Source organism: Rhipicephalus sanguineus, chromosome 2, assembly GCF_013339695.2.
Source record: "Rhipicephalus sanguineus isolate Rsan-2018 chromosome 2, BIME_Rsan_1.4, whole genome shotgun sequence".
Classification (NCBI taxonomy): Eukaryota; Metazoa; Arthropoda; class Arachnida; order Ixodida; family Ixodidae; genus Rhipicephalus; species Rhipicephalus sanguineus.
Window position 1 is genome coordinate 195,892,641 of NC_051177.1, and position 23,587 is coordinate 195,916,227.

At 46.3% G+C, this 23,587-nt stretch overlaps 2 protein-coding genes across 2 annotated transcripts in view; one reads left to right on the top strand and one right to left on the bottom strand.

Moving 5' to 3' along the window:
- LOC125757430 (uncharacterized) overlaps nt 1-4,084 on the top strand; it is an 11,595-nt gene extending 7,511 nt beyond the window's left edge. Inside the window, exons 4-5 of the mRNA XM_049413022.1 lie at nt 1,667-1,709; nt 3,944-4,084. Of these exons, the coding sequence (XP_049268979.1) occupies nt 1,667-1,709; nt 3,944-4,084 (184 nt within the window). The remainder of the gene's footprint in view (nt 1-1,666; nt 1,710-3,943) is intronic.
- Nucleotides 4,085-10,567: 6,483 nt separating this feature from the next.
- LOC119383956 (KRR1 small subunit processome component homolog) overlaps nt 10,568-23,587 on the bottom strand; it is a 368,573-nt gene continuing 355,553 nt past the window's right edge. Inside the window, exon 11 of the mRNA XM_049412725.1 lies at nt 10,568-10,697. The gene's annotated coding sequence lies outside the window, so the exon portion shown is untranslated. The remainder of the gene's footprint in view (nt 10,698-23,587) is intronic.

A 23,587-nucleotide genomic window follows, 5' to 3' on the forward strand; every position in this document is an offset into this window, starting at 1 on the left:
ATGTCCAGTATAAGTAGCTGTGCACGTGGAACAATAAACATTTTGTTGAAAGTTGGCACCTGTGCTGTGTATCACCTTCTCGCGTCCCTGTTCATATAGCACTATTTTCGTCGACGATGTCGTACCAGCAAGCCCAAATGGATGCCCTGCTCAACTTCTGAACTTCAAAAATAAAAATAAATAATAATAATTGAGGTGCGGGTAGTATGCACGCTTAGCCTTGAAGTGTGGCTTCACGGCGGTGCGGATTTCCTCTGGGCAGGTTGTTTCATGGCATAGCCGTCCCACATTGCTGTGAAACCATCTTTCCAGAGGTTGCATGGGGCAAAAAGTTCATTTCAAATATTTCGAATAATCAGATTCCTAAATGATGTATTTCACTTTTCGTACATTGAGATGATCGACACAACCGTACGAACAGTGTGTTCTCTCAATTTAGGAGAGAATCCTGCTCCTAACAAGCAGCGTGAAATTTTTGGTATTTTTCTGATACAAAATATAGTTTAAAATGTAACAGCATATTTGAAATTACCATGTGAATATAAATCGGCTGAGAAAGATTTATTAATTTCTGAAGCAGGGTCTCCTAAGGAAACCCAGGTGGAACCTGGAGCCCTTGCACTGGCAGGCATCGTAGTCTGGTCATGGTGCTTGAATTTTTAAGTGCCTCCTCACACTGTTCTTACAGTTCTGTCGCATTCATGCAGGCATAGCATTTCGTTAGTCTCAGTGTGTGAAATATTCAGTCTACCATACAGTTTGTGTGGATGTTACAGGCCAACTCTCGCGATTTTTCTTTTCGAGGTCAATAGATCTCAATGAAATTTGCTGGGCATGTTCCTTTGCACGGTTCCATCATTTATGCCAAATTACAGGCTTGAGGGATATATATATATATGCAGGTTGTTTACAAATGAATTTTATTGATTCCCTCAAATCGTCAACCTGGCTTCCCACAATTGGCAAACCGTGTGTGTGTGTGTGTGTGTGTGTGTGTGTGTGTGTGTGTGTGTACACATTCATGGCAAGTCACGGAAGTGATGGAAACGAGGTGCCACTGCAGTGTCTGCTCATCTGCTGTCAATCGTATGCGTTTGGCCAGCACTTCGTTGTTTGATCATGCGATTTTCAGTTCCATGTGGGCAGGCATGCGACGGGTGGCAAGTGGTGTCATGTTGTGGGCTTTGCACGATTCCCCGTATATTTACCATAACGGGTACTGAACACTCGCCGTATTACCCTTCGTCTCGATAGTAGCGTTTTAGCTAACTGCATGGAAAATACTGTAATGCTGTGACGGTTGAAGAGTGCACATGCGTGAACTTTACTGTACTGAAACACCTTCCGAAATGTATATACTGGGTCTAACCGTACTTGGCTTATATTAAATTTAATTGACCCTATCAATCTCATGTCAAAAGCCGCTATTCTCGAACTTATGCACTCATCCCGTAACATTAAAGTTTTAGCTTGTCCGCAAATTTCTTAGCGGAGCATTCACCCTATCGCGGCAGCCACAAGCTTGGGTGTCCTGGACAGGTGGTGCCATCTGACGGCATTATGCGCAGCTAGGCAAGCGCATAACATGAACGTCTTCATCGAAGAGGAATGACTCTTCTAGTTGGCCTCCAAATCTGTCCGAACCTCATTTGTCGTTGTCTAATAGCTCCGAAGAGCTTGTGCACGTGGAACGGTCAGTCACATGCATGGTATGGCTGGTGCAGTCACCTTTCCGCTGAGCATCTGCTTTTTGCGTCTTTTGCAGCTTGCATGCTCCGTGCTGGCGAGATTGGCATGCCTTGCACGATTTCCAGTTCTTACGCGTCGCTCGAAGTTACTGCTCAGCTGGGTTTCGGTGCTGCACTTTCTGGTTTATTCAAAATTATTTCCCAATTTGCTGAGTATTTCTGCTATCTGGACCGTGACGGGAGCATCTGAGGAACATAGAAGCACCATTACTTTAACATTGTCAAAAAATCGCTGGGGTTGGCCTTAAGGTATCATTGATTGAATGAAATTCTCGTGGCTAATGCTGTTCTACAGCTGCGCATAAAGTCGTGGCTCCATTAGTTTCTGGCAATCGCAATAGCATGTGTACTTAAATTTACTAGGTTCGGGTTATTTCCAGATATCACAGAATGATAGATTTTGTGACACAAATGAAGTTTTGTGGCTTAGATACATATATAGCAATAGGGAGTTTTCGAATAGCGGCCCCAATCGTTTTGGGGCCCCAAAGAAATAGCGTCGAGGCCACTGCACATGCGCGAGACCCAAACAGCATTTGAGTTTTGGGTTGGGAACGCTATACTTGAATTTTTAGTGGTAGCCCCAAAGCCTGCCCCGCAAGTTTTGTGCCAAACAAACACGACGGCACCCACTGAAGCGACGACTCTTAGGGGGAGTGTCCACAGCGCTGCAGACCCTAATTGAACTCTTAGCTCCTGCTTGACCCCAAGCGAGCACACACAAAGGGCTTTGGGGCCCCTACTGGAAAACTCCCTAATATCTTAAAAACAATAACCAAAAGTCAAATTAAGACTGCTGAACTTAGTATGTACACACCCCAGAAAGGTGAAGCCCGCTAGTTGTAGTTATGTTTCCCAGCCATGTACTTTTCATAGCAATTTGGATTCTTTCTTTTTCCCACATGCTATTGAATTTATATAACTTGCACAGCTTTTTCATGGCTTCTTACGATGTCTGTGCATTTGAACACTGTGTAGGTGTCATGTATTGCCATGAATGTGATGCACATTTTTTACAGATTGACTGTTTAATGTTTCTTGCGTTTTCAATTTTATCTGCCTTTTCTGTATTTGCATATTGTGCCCTCCCTGAAATGTTATCCTACAGAAGGTTGAGAGTATTCAGTAAATAAAGATGTGGTCAGAATTAGTTTGAACACCACCACTGCAACATTGTATCTTGACACAATGTGCACCTTCGGGATGTTTATGGCCAACTCCAGCGATATTCATGCCTAGAGAATGGCAATTCTATGTCCTTGAAACGTTTATGTGCCTGATGGTAGAAATTCCCAGCAAATTTGAAAATATTGGATAAGCGAAACAGCTCAAAACCAAGCAGTGGCAATTCTGAATCTTTTAGCTGTGCTGTGCATCATGAGAAATGTGGCTCGTACTTCGCTTGCGTTAAATTTCACCGATCCTATGGCAGCTACATTAAACACTGATTTTCACAAACTTCTGCATTCTTCCCATGAGAATGAGTGTTAGTGTGTCCACAGACTGGTTAGCGTTTCACCTTTAAGCCGACGATCGTAGCCACAAACTGCAGTGGCCAGGACAGGTGGTGCCATCCGACAGTATAGAGATAAACCAGGCAAGCACGTAGCACAAACAAATGTATTCTGCTTCTTTGCTGGTGTGAATTTTGGCCGCGAAGTAATCCCGAATATGCTGGCTTTCGAACTAACGTCAAGTGCACCAGCGATGCACTGGCCAAACACGCACGATGTTGCCTTCTTGACACTGAAGCGGTTAGTGCGCTGCATCCTTAAACACCTCCGCCGGTGTTTCGGTCGCTGTGTCAAGGCTGATGTCGCACAGTGTGGTCCGTAATAGTAGCAAACAGAGCTGGCGGTTCGAGGTAATTTTTAAAAATTTATTTGTAAGCAATCTGTGCTCCTGTCAAGCCTGTAATGTTGCATAATTGGCGGAATTGTGCAAGGGAACATACCCTGCGCATTTAGTCGAGATCCGTGTACCTCAAAAAATCACAGGAGTTGGGTCCACAAGTTAATTCTAAGGCAAGTGGCACAGCACGACAGCAGTTTGCTTGCACTCGATGGTGCTGCTGGGCTTTGCAGAAGTGAAAACCTACCAGCTTTATCTCGACAGATATGTGTAGTCACGGAAAGCCTGGAATAGCTCTACTGTACAGTATGGGTCATTAACTCTTGTCCGTTGTGTTGTTCCAGCAATTTCTGGCGCAGCAAAATGAGAAGCAGCTTACGAGCAGCGTCCTCTTCGAGACTCCAGGGCTGCTGCGACCAGAAGCTGCAGACAAAGTCGTCCAACTGGACGTCACTCTCGCCAACGGCAACGCGCCTTCCGCGTGAACAGTTGTGCCTTTGTTGTGCAACAAGCAGAGTATATGCTGCACAGACACAAGTTCGCAGCATCGGCCCTTAGTGCTAAAGCCAGTTGTATTTTAACGTAGGACATACTGTGTGGTTGTCTGTTGTTTTTAAATTTGTGTATTGTGTTTGTGTATCACATTTGTGCATTGTGCCTTGACGAACGGTGACGCTGTAGTCACTCACATACATTTGTGCGTGTGCATGAAGGCTGCAAGCGCACAAGCACTTTTTAGTGTAATTTATTTCACTGAAATTGCCATACAAGACTGTGCCAAGTTAGTTGATTCTTAAAGGGACACTAAAGAGCAAAACGATTTTTCTCGCATTAGTAAAGTAGTTTTCCACGATACCAAAAAGACCACGCTTGCTGCGAGAAGACGCTTAATAAGCGAGAAAACGCGCAAAAAGAAAATACAGGTGGCGACGCCACCTTGGAATTCCCGCACCATTTTCCATGACGTCACATATTTTTGACGGCGCCTGCTTGGGCCTACATAGTTTCGAATCGGTTAAATCGAAGTACATTGTCCTCTGAGGGGGCCAGAGACTTGACATAACGAGTTTGTGGAAATTTCTTCGAGCCAGTGGCGCCAAAATACGTTAAATGCTCTTTGAAACCTTTTACGTCACAAATTACAAAGTTCGGCGCGAAATTTAAAAATGAAACTTCGAACTTGGTTTTTTCCTCTATTAATAAATTATGGTGGTGAAATAAACTACACAAGAGTTCTCCGAGCACACTTTATCAATCTAAACCAATTCATTGTTTCTCTTTAGTGTCCCTTTAAGGAAACTTGTATTTTTAAGCTGGACAATATTAATGAGAACTAACAGACCATAATGCCAAGGAACGTATAGGGAGTGTTATCTGTAGTATTTAGAATATAAATGTGAAGAAAGTAAACTAGACGAAAAGATAACTTGCCGCCGGCAGGGACGGAACCTGCGACCTTCGAATAAGGCATCCAATGCTCTACCACTAAACTACGGCGGCGGTCATCCTCCCGTCCACTTTGTGGAGTATATATATGTGCATTTAAACCTAGAAGTGTTAGTCAGCGCCAATCGCAGCCATGGCGGCGAGTGTGGAATATTTTTTTTTTTCTGCCTGTTGGCGTCACGTAGCACGTGACCTTTTTACGAGCTGGAAGCTGACCAATAATCCCTCTCATACTGCCTGAAGGCATCAAGTCTGCCAGAACGAGAACCTCGCTATGAATGAAGGAAAGACTACTCTTAAGGGCTCGCTTTTCTTAGACACAATATGCAATAGACACAATAAGCTCAACAAGGATCTTTGTCCTGATGCTGCACCGTGAAGTAATGTTTCTGGCCTGGCATGACCTTTCTGAGGAGGCTGTTGCAATAGGCAAGTTAACAAATATCATCCCCAGAAAGCTGATACCACTGTTTCCAAGATGGCTGAATGCCATGGAAAAAGAATGCTGTAGAATACAAAAAGCAGTGACTAGTTATTGCATTGATAAAATTTAAATGAGTGAGTGTGAGCTATGAAATCATAACTGCATCTGTCGGGGCAGCTGAAGTTATTGGTCGTCAAATCTTTGTTACGCCATCTGACTTTTAATGTAGGCATTCTTGCACATTAAGTGCAACTTTTTTAATTGAAACTGTAGTGATACTTTGAATGTGCAGTGTTTGGGTTTCCAAATGGACTGTCCTATGGAAGTGTGTATAAACATTACTTCATGCAAGCTTTTGGTTTCAGATTTTCAAATTAGCCAGCTTTCTGTGTCTGCCTGATCTTGTACAGACCCTGCCTTGTAAAAACTTTTGTACATATTTTACATATTTATTTATTGTATTTTACATATTTATTGTACATACTTATTTTTGTACATATTTTTAAGCTTGACGGTGATTCCATAACTAGGAGCTGCAGCCTGGTATGGCACTATGTATAATAAAAGTCTTGTTTTAATTGTCCTTTGTGTGTTTTAACTTGTAGCATATTGTGGGCATACAAAGTCCAATGTCTTTTAAGGCTCCCCACGGACTGCAAATTAGGCAGTCCACAAAAGTGAGTGTATGCCTATCCACTGCTCTTTATAATTTGTCCAAAACTTGGAGGACACTTGAGTTTCGCCTTCAAAACGAGAACCGTAATCGGGCACCGTGTGCATCGCCTTCTCAATTGCTAGCCTGGCTTCTCTTCTTGGTGGATACTTTTAAACTTTCCTAGAATGCATGCCTACTGCTAGTACAGTTGTGAAGTGCCGTTAAGGCATAATTAATTTGACTAATTGGCAATACCCACTTGTCCGGACGGCTATACATGCATCCTGTACAGCTCTGTACTGTGTTGATGCCGATGATGGTTAATTATGTCAGACCACTTTGCAGTGGGCGGGGCTTTAAGCCAGCCACTAGTTGCACAATTGATACGGTATGGTTTCTGGCGCGAGTTTACGCTTCTGCCACACAATGTTAAACATGTTAATGCAACTCCTTGCGCTACACGACTTCTGTGTAGGCTTCTCTTCCGAAACAGTTCCAAGCACTGGCATGGCTCCGTGGTAGAACTGCTTGCCTTGCGGAAGTCCTCTCTTCGATTCTGTCCTGGACCCATGATTTTTATTGCATCAGTCGGGATTTTTCCTCTCAGACGATGCAGATTTTTCACTCTTGACTGACACCAAAATTTTTGTGACACGGGCGTTTTAACACCACTGCGTTAAAATAGTTCTTTAGGCCTGCCAGTACACATATTGGATGTCTTGGCACTCGTACTATCACGGGAGGCTGTGGAGGCATGCTTTGTATAATTCAGCTCGTTCTACATCCTGCAACAGTGGCCTCCTTTGTGACCTGCTTTGCCGCATAACTTCGTTCACCTGCATTATACAACACTTTTGAGATGCCTTGACTTGCGTTTATGTGCAGAAAGCACAGAATGACTGCAGCAAATCATTTCCATGAAAAACTTCAGTTAAAGGATGCCTTAGACCACAATGCATTCGCAGCATAAATTGGGCAACTCACCTTGTATCAAGGCAGCTAGTGGGTGATTGACTTGGTTAGTGGCGTTCTTGTCGCTGCTTTTTCTCAACTCTTCGAATGCGCAGCTATCGCTGGTGAAGGCTTTGCTTCCCACTGCAGTCGCCAGCCATAGTTGAGCTCTGCACCACCAGGTTCCGCAGCAATACCGGCAATGGCCGCTCACATTTTTCTTTCTAGTACACCAATAATCTGCAGACTAATTGAAGCTATTCATGAACAATGACCAAGAAGCGCAAGTATGCGAATGCAGTGATATCGTCAGGGGTGAAGTTGGAGCTGATGATGCATGGATAGTGTCGGTAAAAAGTGAAACCTGGAGATCAACACTGGTTGTGTAGCTCACTTCAACATATGCACGGTGCTATCTTGTGTCTGACATGGTGTGCCAATCAGTGTGATGATGCTTTGACGTACAAGGCCACCAGACTGGACATCCAGCATGCGCTGCACGTGCCATGTCTCCATGAAGATCCATTTGGAAGCGCTTTAACAGCTTTGCGTGAGGAAACATGCATTTCATATTTTGCGGGCTTGTTTTTTCTTGGGAAATAACAACCAGGGCAAATTTCAGAACAAAATAACTGCTTGACTCGGATGTTATTTGAAGTAGCTTACGACTTTGCGATTGGCGTGTTGGCGATTCAAGCGATCAGTAAAAATTTGAACAATTAAAACTATATTTAGCATTGAAAAAGCATGCATTACCCCCATGGGAGCTGTCTGAGCGACACGTAAGCTTTTGATGCTAATCGTCTTCTCTTTCATAGTCGTACGATGTTGTGTCAAGGAGAGTTGACTTCGTTCCAATGACGTCCAGTATCAAGTGTCCTTTCTTGGGGCGTTGTTTGGGGGGCAGCACTGGCACGGTGTCAGTCTTATTTCTAGCATTCGTGAGCATCTGAAAAAGCCGTACGCTAAGACTTGTCCAGGTGACGAGGGAAATGCATGGGGTATACGATGTGTTTGTTGGAATTTTCCTGATATGTACACTGTTCTATGTTGGCTTTATATGTGGTCCCAGAGAGGGCTTTTTGAGGCGAAGCCATAGGTGTTTCGTGGAGCAGTCCCTTGAGCGAAAAACAGCAGGCGAACGAAGCGGTACAAAAACCCATGACCTACGTCGCTGATGACGTCATGACATCATATGATGACATCGTCGCGTGGCATCGTTGCTTGGTCAAAGGTGCGCTGATCGCAGAGGTCGTGCAACACCATGTCAGGTGCAGAAAGATTCAGATGGGGAGGAACAATGCAATCGACTTAGAACGTCAAGGTGATTTATTGCGCGCGTCTCTCATTGCTGCTCATTTTGTCTTGCAAGGATTCTGGCCCCCAAATGTATAATTTAATGCATTACCAAATGGGCAGCTTGTTTTCGCCTCGAGTGTTCTGGGGAAGTGTCGCATGCCGCCGAACTTTATGCCACCATCACTACTATATAGTTCAAGAATACCTTCAGAGTGTTCTCCTTTAACATTTGTTGTGTATACTGCCAGTGCAGCGCATTCATGTGGTTGAGATATATTTGTTCTGCATGCGTGGGTGTAGCCAAATCTGTCTGACACACTACTAAGCATGATGCCCTAGGTTTGAAATGCAGAATCACCTAGAAAGTTTGTTTTATATATCTTTATAGTAGTTAGTCATGTGACAGAGAGACGAAAAGATGGCCAGATACAATTTCCTCGTCGAGTGGGCATGTAAATACAATTTTAAAAAGTACTGTTTAGTACAAGCAACTACTGCTAATGTGCAGTCCTAGTTAGCTGGGACCTCGGACAACATCTAGTTAAAGTTCTGCTAGCTTGCTTCTCCACAAGAAAAGCTAAAGAATTGCTATTATAAAATAGGGTAAGGGAAGAAGACACGATCTATCCAGTGTTGTTCACTGCATGGTTAGCAGCATTCAAACCACATATATTGGGATGAAATATTATCGGAGAACATTTCTGCAACCTATGGTACGCAAATGACATTGTGCTCTCGGGTAATAATGGCGACAAGTTGCAAAAAACGTTGAACACATCAACCAAGCAAGTGTTAAGATAGGATTGAAATGTGCCAAGATAATGTTTAATAACCTGGTGAGTAGAGCTGTGTTGAAAGAAAACATGGCTGTAGTTGTTGGCTAGCCAATGTGTTGCCAACAGTGACTACTCTCAAAAGGGAGTTGGGTGCCCCCCCCCCCATTCCCTTGTTAGTAGGCTTATGCCCAAGGTGTTCTTTTTGTCCGTGAACGAAGCCAATGAAACCATGTAGCTACTCGAGCCCTGCATGTATGACTGTTTCGTAAAAGGAAAACACAACAGCATGCACTGATGCGATTGATGTACAGAGGTGAAACCTGCTACACACCGCTTCATTTGGCCAAAAATCCCATAACTTGCACTGAACATGTGCCGTGGTGTTTGTGAGGTTTCTGGGAGAAAAAAAATGGGAGGTGTTCGAAATCCATACTTAAGATACCAATGTCATCTTTAGTGGTCATGTGTGCGGATGGTAGTTAATTCTTAGAATTTTCTAAGTATGTGAAGACAAAGGCCTAGTTGGACCCATAGTGATGTGGAATGAAGCTATGAGCCCATGCGGCTAGCTGCAGGCACCGCAAAACGTAGTTTTCGAAATGCGACAGCAGCGCAAGAACCAACAGCCTGGAGAGCAGAAGCAGCCAAACTGGGCCTGGCCCCGACTAGCAGTGAATGCGACTCGTGCACCTCGTTCCCGTCTAGACTGTGCATGCATCTCGCCCTTATGCACAGCCCTACTGCACCTGCTGCCCATGCAAATAGCACAAAGACAACATGGACAAAGTAGATGCACAGCTGGGGCACTTTTTTTTTACCATATCTTTCTGGACCTCAAATGACCTTGATACATAGATATCTAAGGCTTTCACCTCAAAATCTGCAAAAGACAATACCAACATTTTAACAGACAATATTATTGGATCAATTGCTACGCCTCATGAGTTAAAAAACTGGAGTTATTGCCTCTTCATAAATTCATCTTATGATATAATATTAAATCATCATTCACCCTGAAAGTGCGCCCACTGCAACCACCTTGTTCAGCTAGAAAGACTGGCAGACAGCGCCTCGTAATGGAGACTTCAGCATCCAAGTGCTTTCTCTGCTGTAAACCGCACTGCCGTCACTTTGTGGAGCAACAGCAGTCGTGGAACATTTGCTTTGCCCAAGTAGCTGGCGACTCGCAAAAACATGTGAGCCTGCACGAAAGCCTGACATACTGACCCAGCTGCGCGAGTACAGCAACGTCCAGGAAGGGTGGAGCAGCATCTATTCAGCAAGTGATTCTGGATTTCAAGTATCGCAACCGAGGGAGATGGGTGCAGCTCTTTCAAACAATGCCAACTAGCCCATGCTGCATGATTACACTATCAAGTCGAGAAAATAAATTAGAGAACAGAGATTAGCATGAACAATAACATATTTTATTGAAGTCGGATGTGCTGATGAAACAGATGATCCACAAGCAGTGGCACATGACACAATGCAGAACTGTACATGGGTGTCGATTTCAGCATAGCAGCAGTCGCGATGAAGTTGTAGACCTGCTGCCACTCAGCTTTGCTACTGGACCTTCTTCTCTGGCTTTTTCTGTGAAAAGGGCGAAGTGAAACGGAAAGAAGAAAGCAGACATCAACAAAAGGTGTGGAGCAAAAATTACATAAGTAAAGCTTGGTGTCACTTCACAAACTGTATGCTGCCACCACACAAATAGAGCGCACAAAAAAGTACTGTTTTGTATGGCTATGTAGACGACACATATATCCATGTGACAATGCAAATTATTAAATTATTAGAGGAACCAACACAACCAGCTTTGATAGCGCATATGTGCCTTTAATATTTTTTTAAGAGCGGAGGTCTTTAAGCTTTTTTGTTGCGCCGGAACGAACAGGAATTATCGTTTGCGGCTGGTCACCTTGGCCAAACGAAAACGCTGGCCAGACTCCGTCAACGTTTCTGGTGGAGAGGCATGGCATCTGATGCACGTCAATATGTGTCCTCTTGCTCCATATGCCAGCACAGGAAAGCCCCATCTCATCCCATACAAGTACCTCTGCAACGCATACCGCCACCGAAGGCCCCTTTTTGAGGTCATTGGCATTGATCATCTGGGGCCACTACCACGCACCTGGTGGGGCAATAAGTTTCTGATGGTCACAAACGATTACCTAACGAAGTGGACCAAAGTTCAAGCCGTCCCTGACTCCTCTGCGACTCATGTTATTTCTTTCGTGACCGAACGCATAGTGTTCCGCCATGGCACACCACGAATGTTGATCACGAACCGCGGCACGCCATTTATGTCTCGAGCCTTTGAGAGATTGCTACACCAGTACGGAATCCGCCAAGCTGCTGCCTCACCAGAACACCCACAAACGAATGGACTGGTCGAACGCACCAACAGAAGGCTGGCTGACATTATTTCTTGCTACGTGAGCCCAGAGCACGATCACTGGGACGACTTCGTGGCGTCTGCTGCGTTCGCTCTGAACCCGTCACGGCAAGAAACTACTCAAGAGACCCCCTTCGAGCTTGTATACGGGAGAATACCAAGGCTTCCTCAGGAGTCACTTCTCGGCTTTGATCTGTCCAATGCAGAGCCCGATGCGTCAGAAGCGAACACTACAGCTCTCCTTCAGCAAGCATGTCACCGAGCACGCCTAGCTGTTCTACACAGCCAAGCTGCTCAAGCTTCACTAACAAAGCAGCGCCAATCTACGCCGTTTCTTGTCTGAGACCTCGTGTTAGTTCGACGCACACAGCGTGTACCAAAGCGTTGTCAAAAGTTCTTGCCGCGCTTTTTCAGACCCTACAGGGTCTCCATAAGCAGTCGATAAGCAGAGTCGATAAGCAGAGCGCCCGTCCTGTCTTGTGTCTCTTCTTCTGTGTGAATGTAAATTTGGCGCGAAGTTGACTATTTAATTCAAGCAGTTAGGGCCGGTGACATTTCGTCTTAGCGCTATTGCTGAGCTGAAGGACAAGCGCACCAACTGCGTATTTCCAGCCCACGTCACTGAGATGAAACTCTACATGCCACGAGATTTGTGCGCAACCTGTTCTTCACCGGGTGCTTCAGCCGACAGCGGCGGAGGGGCGGAAAGTGTAGCATCTGGATAACAACTGTGTTGACGCCAAGGGAAAGACAGAAAAGAAGACGTTGGGATAGTGGGTGTGAGCCACGGTGGTTTCGCCGTAGAGAGAAAAGGACAAGAATGGCTGCGTTCAGGAGCGACGCTTGAGGTTTGCATTAAACAGTGAGACCTCTTGCTTCGCACGTCTCGTTACAATATATATATATATATATATATATTGTAGCGAAGCGTTGGAAGCCTGTAATGGGTCGCCCTCTCGAGCGCTTACTAGTGGGTCGTCCTCTTCCGCTCTTCTCGGACAGCACGCTCCTCGCGCTCAGAGTCGGTACCCCGCCTTGACTGTCGCAGTCGTTTATCGTCGCCGAGTGCCCGCTAATAAACGTCTTTATAACATATATATATATAGTAAGTGCAGATTAATAGTTCAATGGGCCAGTTCTTTTCGAGTAGTGGGTATAACACAACGGAGGCGCTGTCAACAGTGATATAAATATTTATTTCCCAACAGCCGAAACTGTTGGGAAATAAATATTCTTATCACTGTTGACAACGCCTCCTTTGTGTTATACCCACTATATATATATATATATATATATATATATTACGGGACACGACTGCGACGGCAAAAACCAGCCGAGAATGTCCATATAATTTCATATAATTGCAAACAGGGCGCGAGGGGCGCGCTTTAAAGGTCGTCGCCCTGTTCGGTGTGATGCGCTCGCGCCTCCTGCCTCGACAGGTGCATTTTGCTCTACAGGGCGTGGTCGCCTGCGCGCGCTTATCTCGTGAGGAGGGTGGTTTGTATGTCTTGTGCTTTGACTTCGACGTCCACGCTGAAGTTACGGAGCGTACGAAGGTCACTTGGCTCGCTGCAGCAGCCGCGTTTGCGAAAGGAGCGCGCTCGTCCTGTGTATACCTGTGCGTCTGTTTCGTGCGTCTGTTTATATTTAAGGAGCGCGCTTTAATTGCCGAGCTGTGACACTTGATAGTTTGCGCTCGTCTTGTGTGTTTAATGCACTGTCGGAAGTTCAGCTCAGCATGTTTCCGCAGCTCGAAGGGAGAGAATGAACAGATGTTAACGAGAGATGACGGAGGCATCTGGGTGAGGCGAAGGAGAACCGGTCTGCCAAGTAGCGACGAGAAAGTCACAGTGTTGGGGTTCCTGCTTCGCTACAAAGATCCCCAAGGCGAGGGGAAGGAAGTGCAGAAAAACAGCGCGGAACACAACCATGTTTTCGCCATCATCATCATGGACAATCACATCACCCAACACCAACGCGCAAGTGACGTCAGCGCAGCGATTATGTGCACCGGATATGCACATATAAAAATGCTCGAAATTTCCTGATGGCGGGATCTGAACTCGAGGTCTCTTGTACCGAAGCTCGACGTTCTAGCTAAAACATGAACTAACGATACCCAGTTTTACAAAGTTCCCCATCTAACGAAGGAATCACTTTTTCACGGCTGGTAACAGTAAGGTTCAATGTTGTCATCAACCAGAATAAATGAAACCAAATTTTTCCTGAAATAAATGAGTAAAAAGCGGCGATTTCTTTCAACTTTTGCTACAGGTGAGAGTTTCTTTGAGCATCCGCACTAACGCGATCGCCAAAAAAGCATCTAGCCGCCCTAATTCCTACCCTAGCTTTATTTGACGGGGCTGCACCTCGTGCCCATGCACAGCACAGACTGGAATATCGGTACAGCGCTCTCTACGTACCATGTGGCGCCTATAGGGGCGGCGGTGGTTTATTGTCCCTGAAAGTGCTGTCACAGTAACCTTACTGTGGCTACTTTCGTTATTTCATGATTTATGCGACAAATGGCACTGATCGTCTCCTCGCAAATTTCTTGCTCGGCCTGCTGGCGCCATCACTGCATTCGTTATCCCCATCTTTGCATATCGGCAGCCTGCAGTCATAGCCGTCTTTCTGGCCTGCATCACCCGGACATGGGACACTCCATGTCTGGGCCGCCCTCGCTGACTGCTTCACACTCGCCGGAGAGGGCTAGCGGCAATCAAAGGCCGCGGTAGCTTTTGGGTATCCCTATGCTGAAATATTAGATTTAAAAGGGCCGAAAAAAGCCTTTCTCGATGTTACGGACATCCTGGTTTAAATAAATGATTCAAGAGTGGTCACCACTTTGTTGAATCCAGCTTCGACCGTACTTCATACACGCTTTTTCCCGTCTCCTTATTACATATTCGCAGTGACTATTCTGTGGTCGAGACCACAGAATAAAGTGCAGCTTTATTCTGTGGACCAGACCATAAGAATAGAGTGCAGCTTTATTCCGTGGACCACACAATAAACTTGCGCGCTGTGGGCTGTGCAGAAATGTTTTGTAGCCCAAGCAGCCCACCTCTCTTGACGGTTTTTGCGCACCAGACCACAGAATAGAGTCCCAATCTATTCTGTGGACCAGACCACAGCGTAAAGTGCAGCTTTGTTCTGTGAACTAGACCACAAAATAGAGTGCAGCTTTATTTTGTGGACCACACCAAAGAGACTTGTGCTGTGGACCGTGCGCACCATCATCGCTGTAGCCCAAACAGCCCTCCTCTCTTGACGACGGGTTTCTCTCACAAATTGGTAGGGTTTATTGTGTGGCCTAATTCACAGAATAAGCACTGCGCCCTCCTCTCTTGACTACAGCTTCTCTCGCGAATCGCAATATTCGCTCGCAGCTTTGTGAATAAGTCCGGACCAAGGAGGCCATTTCCGGGCATAGTACGCGAGATGGAAGACGCTTATGCGTGAAAGGTTCGAAATACGAAGGCGAAGCCCACCTTTGGCATGCTTGCTGGTCTGACATGCCAAAGCAGGTAAACTTGTCGTGAATTGAAGCAGCAAAAAGAAGGCGTATAATAACAAATGACAGCGGTTCTAAAAATTTCCGGACCTAAAGCCGATAAAGAGCCGACCTAAAGAGAGGAAGGCTCTTTCCTTTTTAAACTCTGTTGCTCTCTGGTGCCCCACAGTCACCCCTGAGGAAGGGCCAGAGTTGGACCCGAAACGTCGGGAATTCGTTGGTTGGTGTAACTTTTTCAATGATATTTTCTTCCCAACCAGACAGAACGCTGTCAAATGTTCACCTTTAACTGATCTATCGAGTGCGGAACACTTAAGTCACTTTCACCACACTACACTTGTGTCATGCAAAAAGAAAAATGTGCACTAAGATCTGCACGGGAGACTCAAATTTTGAGCGATCCCCCCCGATTGTGCGAACACAGCCACAGATCTCCTTAAGCCACAGATTCCCTTCTCGCGGTGGCATCAACGTCACCGCGAGAAGGGAATCATAACGACAAAGGGCGACACTACTAAAATACCCTGGCCCTGATCTCTCGCGTCAGGACACACTTCAGTCACTTTCACCGCAGTACATTAATGTCGTGCAAAAAAAGTGCACTGAGATTGGCAAGGGGCTACTTTAGCTGTTTCTGTAAAGTTTTCAGACGTTGACGATCATACAAGTACTTGTAATTATACGGCGCGTGCAAGTGTATCTAATTAAGTGACGAAGTGTGCTGTGTTCAGTGACAACTAGTAGGTTCTCGCCAATCTTATTGCGCTTTTTTTTTTGCTTGACACAGGTGTACTGCGGCGAAAGTGGCTTAAGCGTTGCGTACTCGATGGATCAAGGCCAGAAAATTTTATACACGCTGTCATTTGTTATTGTTTTCTTTTCGCGGTGGCGTTAGCGTTCTTTTACGGGTGATTTATGGCCGCACTCATTCAGAAGGATTGCTCAAAATTCGAGTCTCCCGTGCAAATGTTAGTGCACTTTTTCACATGACACAAACGTACTGTGGTGAAAGTGACTTTAGTGTTCCACACGCGATAGATCAGGTTCACGAAATTTTAGAACCGCTGTCATTTGTTATCATTATACGCCTTCGTTTTGCTGCTTCCATTCACAATAACAAGTTTATCTGCGGCTGGTATCAATACTGGCATATGTAAAAACATAGGAATCTTTCACGCATACGCGTGAAACGGCGAGCACATATTGAGATTCGCGAGAGAAGCTGTCGTCAAGCGAGCTCGAGCGTTGGCAAATCAGTCTTCATCCACAGTTCCTTCTGAGGGCATTGGTAGTGCCTGTTCTGTGGACCAGACCACAGAATGAACCCTCGCAATTTGTGACAGAAAACTGTCGTCAAGAGAGGTGGGCTGCTTGGGCTACAGAACATTTCTGCACAGCCCACAGCGCGCAAGTTTATTGTGTGGTCGACAGAATAAAGCTGCACTCTATTCTGTGGTCTGGTCCACAGAATAAAGCTGCACTCTATTCTGTGGTCTGGACTACAGAATAGTCACTGCATTACATATTCATATTCCTATTAAAGCGACAAAGCGAAGTGTTGGCACAGAAAATGGAACAATGCCTTCTATAAGGTACGCATTTGTGCTGGTTGGTTCATGATTAACTTTAGAAACAGCGCTAAAAGACTGGACGAAGAAAGGACAGCGCCGTGGTTTGTGTCCTTTCTTCGTCCTGTCTTTTAGCGCTGTTTCTACAGTTGAGCAATGCCTACGCGAGTTCGAGCGGTTACTGCTTTCTAAAGCTGCCCCATCTGTAAAATGATTTCTACTCGCAGAATTCCCCCAGGACCCTTTGTGTTTGCAGGTACGAATACTGACTTTGACACGCACGCGTGCCTCATCAGTCGAATGGAATGCGATTAAGAATATGTCCCGCATGGACGTGCGTTGGACGCTCGGCGCATTTTTTTTTCACAACTCTCATCGTTTCCTGAACAATTTCCTTCGTGCGATCCAGCAGATTGAGGTGCTTGGAATGTCTTCGCAACGTTTACTGAGAGTTGTCGAGTCATTGTTATGCCATTCACACTGAAACGCCGGTCGATTTCTGCTGTAATTTTTTTTGCAATTGGACATTCGCGTCACATTCGTCCGTGTCGCGCAGCTTCAGTCTTCGCCATAAAAAAAACGATGCAAGACCCTTAACTGTGTTTAAAGGGCCCCTCACCACCCGAGTTCAAAGACAAGGGAGTGGTTTCTTCCTCGCTTTCACTGCCCTTTCTGCAGGCGATATCTCCCCCTCACCACTTATTTCTTAAAAGCACGTGTACAATGCCAGCACTAAGCGTGGAGCCTATCAGGATTTCGCGCTTGTCGGCTACACGCTGTTATCTCCGCTTGTGCAGTCGAAAACATACAAAATGAAGCAAAATCAGTTGATCGCGCCACGATGGCCATGCGAGACAAGGAAGAACGGGTGGGCGGCTGCATGGCAAATCAGCGTAGCAGACAATTCACAACCGATATTTCGCGTGTATGGACCAATCGAGAGTATGTACCGTCAGAGTCCTGGTACCGTAATGACGTCACGTGAATCACTGTTCTTGCATCACGATACACAACACCGGCCTAACTGCGCACATTTAACACAAATATACATAACAAATATTATTCCTTAAGGGCAAGTCAATGTCGCAAATAAAAAAAATGTGCGCCAGAAAAACGAGAAACTTCAAGAGAGAATAACGCGCTCGTTTTTTTTTTTTATTGCGATAGCAATTATATGGACACTCTCGGCTGATTTTTGCCGTCACCGTCACCGTCTGTCGACGTCGGCATGTCCCGGATATGTATATGTATGTATATATACAAAAAAGGCACAAAGAAAAATAAAGCAGAAGAAAAAATTCTAAAGTACCCGACCGCGGATTCGAACCAGCAACCCCTCGCTCCCTAGAGCGCTGCGTTAGACAACTCAGCCACACGCCATGTATGCGCCGGCGAAATAACGGCGAGCTATTTATATACACCATGTACCGCTGGTGGTAAGCAGATCTCGGAGGAGCGTGAGCGTGTTTTCTATCACGCAACGCTCCTAATTTTCTTTCAATTTGAAAACTGCCCTTGAGTCGCGCACGACAAAGTGGCCCTTTTCTGTACCCACTCGTGATGTGGAAGGAAAAAAAAAAAAATCACACCATCTCCCGCTAAAGGGGACCATGAGGCGATGCGAAGCAGTGTTTTGGCATGTAGAGCCCGCGTTTCAGAGGGGGAGTGGTGAGGGAGAAAGGCGAAAGGGGAAGTGGAGAGGGGGAAGGAGAGAGGAGGAGAGGAAGAGAAGGAAAGAGGGCGGGAAGAGGGAAAGTGGAGAGGGGTAGGGGAGAGGGGAAGTGGAGAGGGTTTGCGCATGCGCAGTAAAGGCTCGAACACACGCGTTGACGCGCTGCAACGCGTACGTGTGTTCAGGCCTTAAGGGTGGTCACGCCGCACACCACCACCACCACCGGATTGAACTCCGCTATAAGATGCTTCACATATAAAAGAACACCGGGAACACCTCGCACCAGACGACCCTGTGTGGCTGGAGAACGCAGGGGGTAACTCCACGCGCCACATAATAATAATAATAATATCTGGGGTTTAACATCCCAAAACCACGATATGATTATGAGAGACGCCGTAGTGGAGGACTCCGGAAATTTCGACCACCTGGGGTTCTTTAACGTGCACCTAAATCTAAGTACACTGGCCTCAAACATTTTCGCCTCCATCGAAAATGCAGCCGCCGCGGCCGGGTTCGATCCCGCGACCTTCGGGTCAGCAGTCGAGCGCCATAACCACTAGACCACCGTGGCGGGGCAACTCCACGCGCCACAGTTTAAAAGAAAAAGAAATATATAAGAGCGTCTGATTCTCCATTGTCAACACTTGCAGACGCAGCGCTCCTCATTTTCTTTCATTTCGAATACTGCCCTTGAGACGCGCACGACAAAGTGGCCATTTTCTGTACCCACTCGGGATGTGGAATGAAAAAAATTGGGGGACGCTTAAGCTTCGCCTTTAAGAGTTGAACGCGATAGCGATATCCTGCCCCTAATGCGCACTTCGAACACTACGAGTGTTTAACAGAACGCGCGCACTAAGGTAATGGGTAGCAATTATGCGCGAGAAACTTTTTCGAAGTTGCGATGCACCCACTACGTAATACGGGCATAATGTGTGTGCCTTTTGTAATGGGTGGTTGTCTTTAAACCACCAAGTCGTTATGATATTGACATGATGTGACGCCCGATGGCAATTTACGCTTGTACCACGCAATATTACTGTATTATTACATCTCGTACTGTGACACCTGTATTGGCCTCGAGGAGTTACGGAGTCGCCCTCTATCGGACGCGCCTCGATTGCGTGCTAGGCAGGATACCGCCGGCGCGCTCCCCATAGGTTTTGCTGTCGGCGCTCTACAAAAACACCTTGCGGAAGCCCTCCAGGGCATTTCTGTAAGTACTTTCGAAAGGAACTGTGTTCTGTACTGTCAAAATAATCATTTTCGACGAACTGAAAGCACAAGATAGTCTACAGTTGCTGTCTCTTTGCAGAAAACCGAGCTCCCGCTTCACGCGGTCACCGCGTTGGAGACCCCTGAACCGGCCTCTTGCGTGAAAGGTAGTCACTCGCCGAGTGCAAACTATGTGAAATATCTCGTTAGAATAGACTGCCTGTATACCCAAACTATGGTGGCTAGAGGGGGAAGTGTGACGGGCGCTGTATCCCCGCCGTGGGAGAGGGATGCGCGGAACGGAATGAAAGTTCTGGCCGCCGCAAGGGGCGCTGGTGTAGTAGTAGGTGCTCGCGCTCGCCGCGCTTCCTTTGGATCGTCTGGGCTCGTTCGTTCTCTCTGTGCTGCGCCGTCACCATGTTCAGATGCCTCGCCTTCGCTGTCGTCGTTTTTTTACCCGCCGCTGTACCCATGTGTTCTGCGAACCATGCCGTCAAATCGCCAAGTACTACATGCTTCGTCCCTGGCTGTAAAGGCGGGTATAGATCATGCTCAGAGAAGCTTTCGGTCTTTAAAGCCCCGAAGGATCTCTCGAGGCGAGAGCAATGAGGTCGAAATATTCAGCGGACTGACAAAGAGCTGACGAGGGACAGCGTTGTTTGCGATCGGCACTTCGACGTGAGTGTCATCGAAAGCACATACCAACACATTATAAACGGTGAGGTTGTGAGATACCCCGCGTTTGTCAGAAGACGCTGTGCCTACGGTGTTTCCGGACGCACCGAAGTACTTTACCAAAAAAAAAAAAAAAAAGCAGACAGGAGTGTCCAAAGTTAGCGCCAAAAACTTGAAGTTTAGGAGGGTCAAGTAATTTGACCTCTTAACATGATAGGGAAGTATGTGATAACAAATGTCTGACATAATTATGGGATGACAAATGTGTGATAAATAAACATGTTTTACCATTTCCCTTGCGTGTATTTAGTACGCATCTAAAGGCGTAAGTTAACAGAAATCATTGATCCTTGCATAGATATATCGCTAAAATAATAACATAATATGTTCAGTCTCAAAGAGCCTCCAGCTGCAGCATTCCGATCTCCACTTCAATTTTTTCAAAGAAAAGGAGCCGGAAAGTGTAAACGCTTTGAACATTTCGCGCTCAAGAGAACCCCATACAATACAGAGGAAATGAAGGGGGGGAAGTGGGTGCGGAAAAAAAAAACAGTGTACACTTCACCAAGGGGAAAAAACACTTTAAGTCAGCTGAGCTATGCAGCCGAGCAAGTGGTTTAGTTCAACTGAAGCAGACTATAAATATGGTAAAAGAAGCGCAAAAGGAACACGATAATAAGAACGACACAGGACCAGCGCTGAACAGTTCAGCGCCTGTCCTGTGTCGTTCTTCTCGTGTTGCCCATCTTTTTGCGCTGCTTTCACCATGAAATCAACCAACTAGCCCAGTTTTGCACACTGTTGCAGATTAACATGTCAAAGCAACCGATATTAAGAAACATTTAAATATGAAAACCTGGAGGCACGCCAGTTCCGTCTGATTTAAAAGCATTCTTGGTTTTCTTTTTTTCCCTCTTGCTTAACACCGCTAAGAACTTGCAACACATGCTTCTTAGCGAAACAAACACGTAGCGCCTTTAACAGCACGGGCGCGGGGTATAAGCGATTATTAGAAACAAGTGAAACTAACGTCTAGCAGCCATACGCAAAGCAGTCAAATGCCGCCGCAAGCACCTACGGCGCAGGTAGCGCCACCTGGTGTGACCGCCATCTTTCATTGGGAATTCGTACAGCCCTCCGCTCTCGCCCGTCACACTTCCCCCTCTAGCCACCATACCCAAACGTAGCATAACAGGAAGAAGCCTCAAGCCAGCGATCGCCCGGGTTCGCGACGACTAACGGTGCCTCTGCATGTATGAGCGTATGCATGTATGTTCGTACTGATGGTTTCGCTTTTGCTATGAGCGCATTTTGGCACCGCGCTGTGAACCTTAGGCCGCAAAATATGAGAATTTGTGAGTACACAAACAACTACTGTTGCGCGGACGCTATCAGAGCAGTTCAAAAACAATTTCGTTACAACTACGGCTTCGGTGCGCATGGCAACTTTGTGATGTGCCGTCCCGACGATTCAGTGGTTTTTTTTTTTCTTTTTCGGTCTAAATTCGAATACGTTTCGATGTCATTTGACAAGTTATCTCGCACTGCGTATTGATCGGTCTTCTCAGCGGGCAAATGCCGCTGCTTCTGTTTCTTTATTCAGCGCATTCGTTTCGTTTGGTGCTCACACAAAACGTGAGCAAATGCGACGCCTTTTTTTAATGCTCCTTAATTATCGTTCCGTTTGCATTCCAGTGAACTTGCCGCTCTCTGTCATCAACAAATTTATAGACCAAAGCTTCACCACTTCGAGATTGCTGGTGGAAGGAGAACCAGTCTACGAGACCGAGCATGTAGTAGCATGCGACGCCTAGGAAAAGAAAGAAAATACAGTAACGTTTGCTGGACTTGTTCTGCAAACGTCGGCTGTTAACTAGGACCCACATGAACTTGAAATAGCGGTGAATAAAATAGAAGGTATTGCAGCAACCAGCAGCCGCAAAACAGGATAGTAAATGTTTGACGAGTACCCCAGAAATTTTGGCAGCAGTGTCGTGTCCAACGCCAACAGGGTGGCATCTTTCCCACGTAAATAAATGAGGCCCCAAGAAAATACATGGGGTTGGCCAGTGGGCCGATCACGGAGGCAATGCAAAATTTATGTCGCTTATGAAGCAATGCATGCCTCATCAAATGGGAAGGTTGCCCGTCGGCGTCCCGCGTCGGCGGCGTCAGCACGAGTGAAGCAAAAAATAATCGTTACGTGATGGTGTCACCATATGACGTCACAGATCGCCAAAATATGTAGCGTCATGACGTCACATGATGACGTATTCACACGTCATGGTCGCTTTGCATTGCCTCCGTGATCGGTCACGGAGGCCGTGCAAAACCGCGTTAGGTGCAGAACGCTTTTGGAGGGGGGCGCGAGAGAACCAGTACATCGACTGACAAGAAGATGGCTTTCGCCTTCTAGTCATCTTTAACGAATGCATAAGGGGCCCTGTGCGTTCTTTAATTCAACGTATCTAAACAATGACTTGCGCACCTGCAGCCGATTTTGTGAACGCTGAGCACGGGGCCGACGATCAAGAGGTCGCATTGGAGGGTTTTGAGATGGCATCGCACCTGGTAAAAGGTAGTGCTTTTACCATCCTGTGGCAGATAAGCATCATTTGCCGGCGGGAAGCGCGCGCGAGCCATCGTCTCAGTGCGCGCTGTCAGGGGTGGAAGCGGGCTTGAGCGTTTTGGAGCAGCTCAGGGAGCAGGAATAATGCTGTTTTGGAGCAGCTTTGGAGCACCAAAATGTGTGTTTTGGAGCAAGGCAAGTTAGTTTTGGAGCAGAATTGTAGGGTCAAACATCACTGTTGTTTAATTTTTATTTCTGGTAAACACAAGAAATTCCAACGATTTTAGAAAACATTCAATATTGATGAACCAACAGCACTTCAACAAATGATATATATACACACATACGCGCGTACGTGTTATCATTAAAACATCACAGCTCTGATAGAGCAATGACTCAGGAAAACGAGATAAGCGATGTTTTGAATAGCTACACTTGACTAGACTGACAAATGAAAAACGTTCATGGTAATGAACGTTTTTCAGCAGCGGCGTTTTTGCGCCGCGTTTGCTGGGTTGCATTTTCGTCAAAAGCCTACGCCGGCTTCAAAAAGTTCCTTCGAAATGCGCGGAGGTTTAGCGCCGTCTGGAGGCATTGGAAGAAACCAAACAAACACGCGTCTGCACCCTAAACTCCACTTCTCGGACGAGCGGGCGATGCGCCGCGCGAGGCGTTTTCTTTTCGAGTAGGAAGACGCGGCGGCGCGATTTTTGAGATAGCGTTCATCAAAATGACGCGCGCGACCCTCCGACCACGCGTCAGTCGCGCATGATATCAAGCCATTCGGGACGCAACAGCGCGATTTCGCGAATGCGTT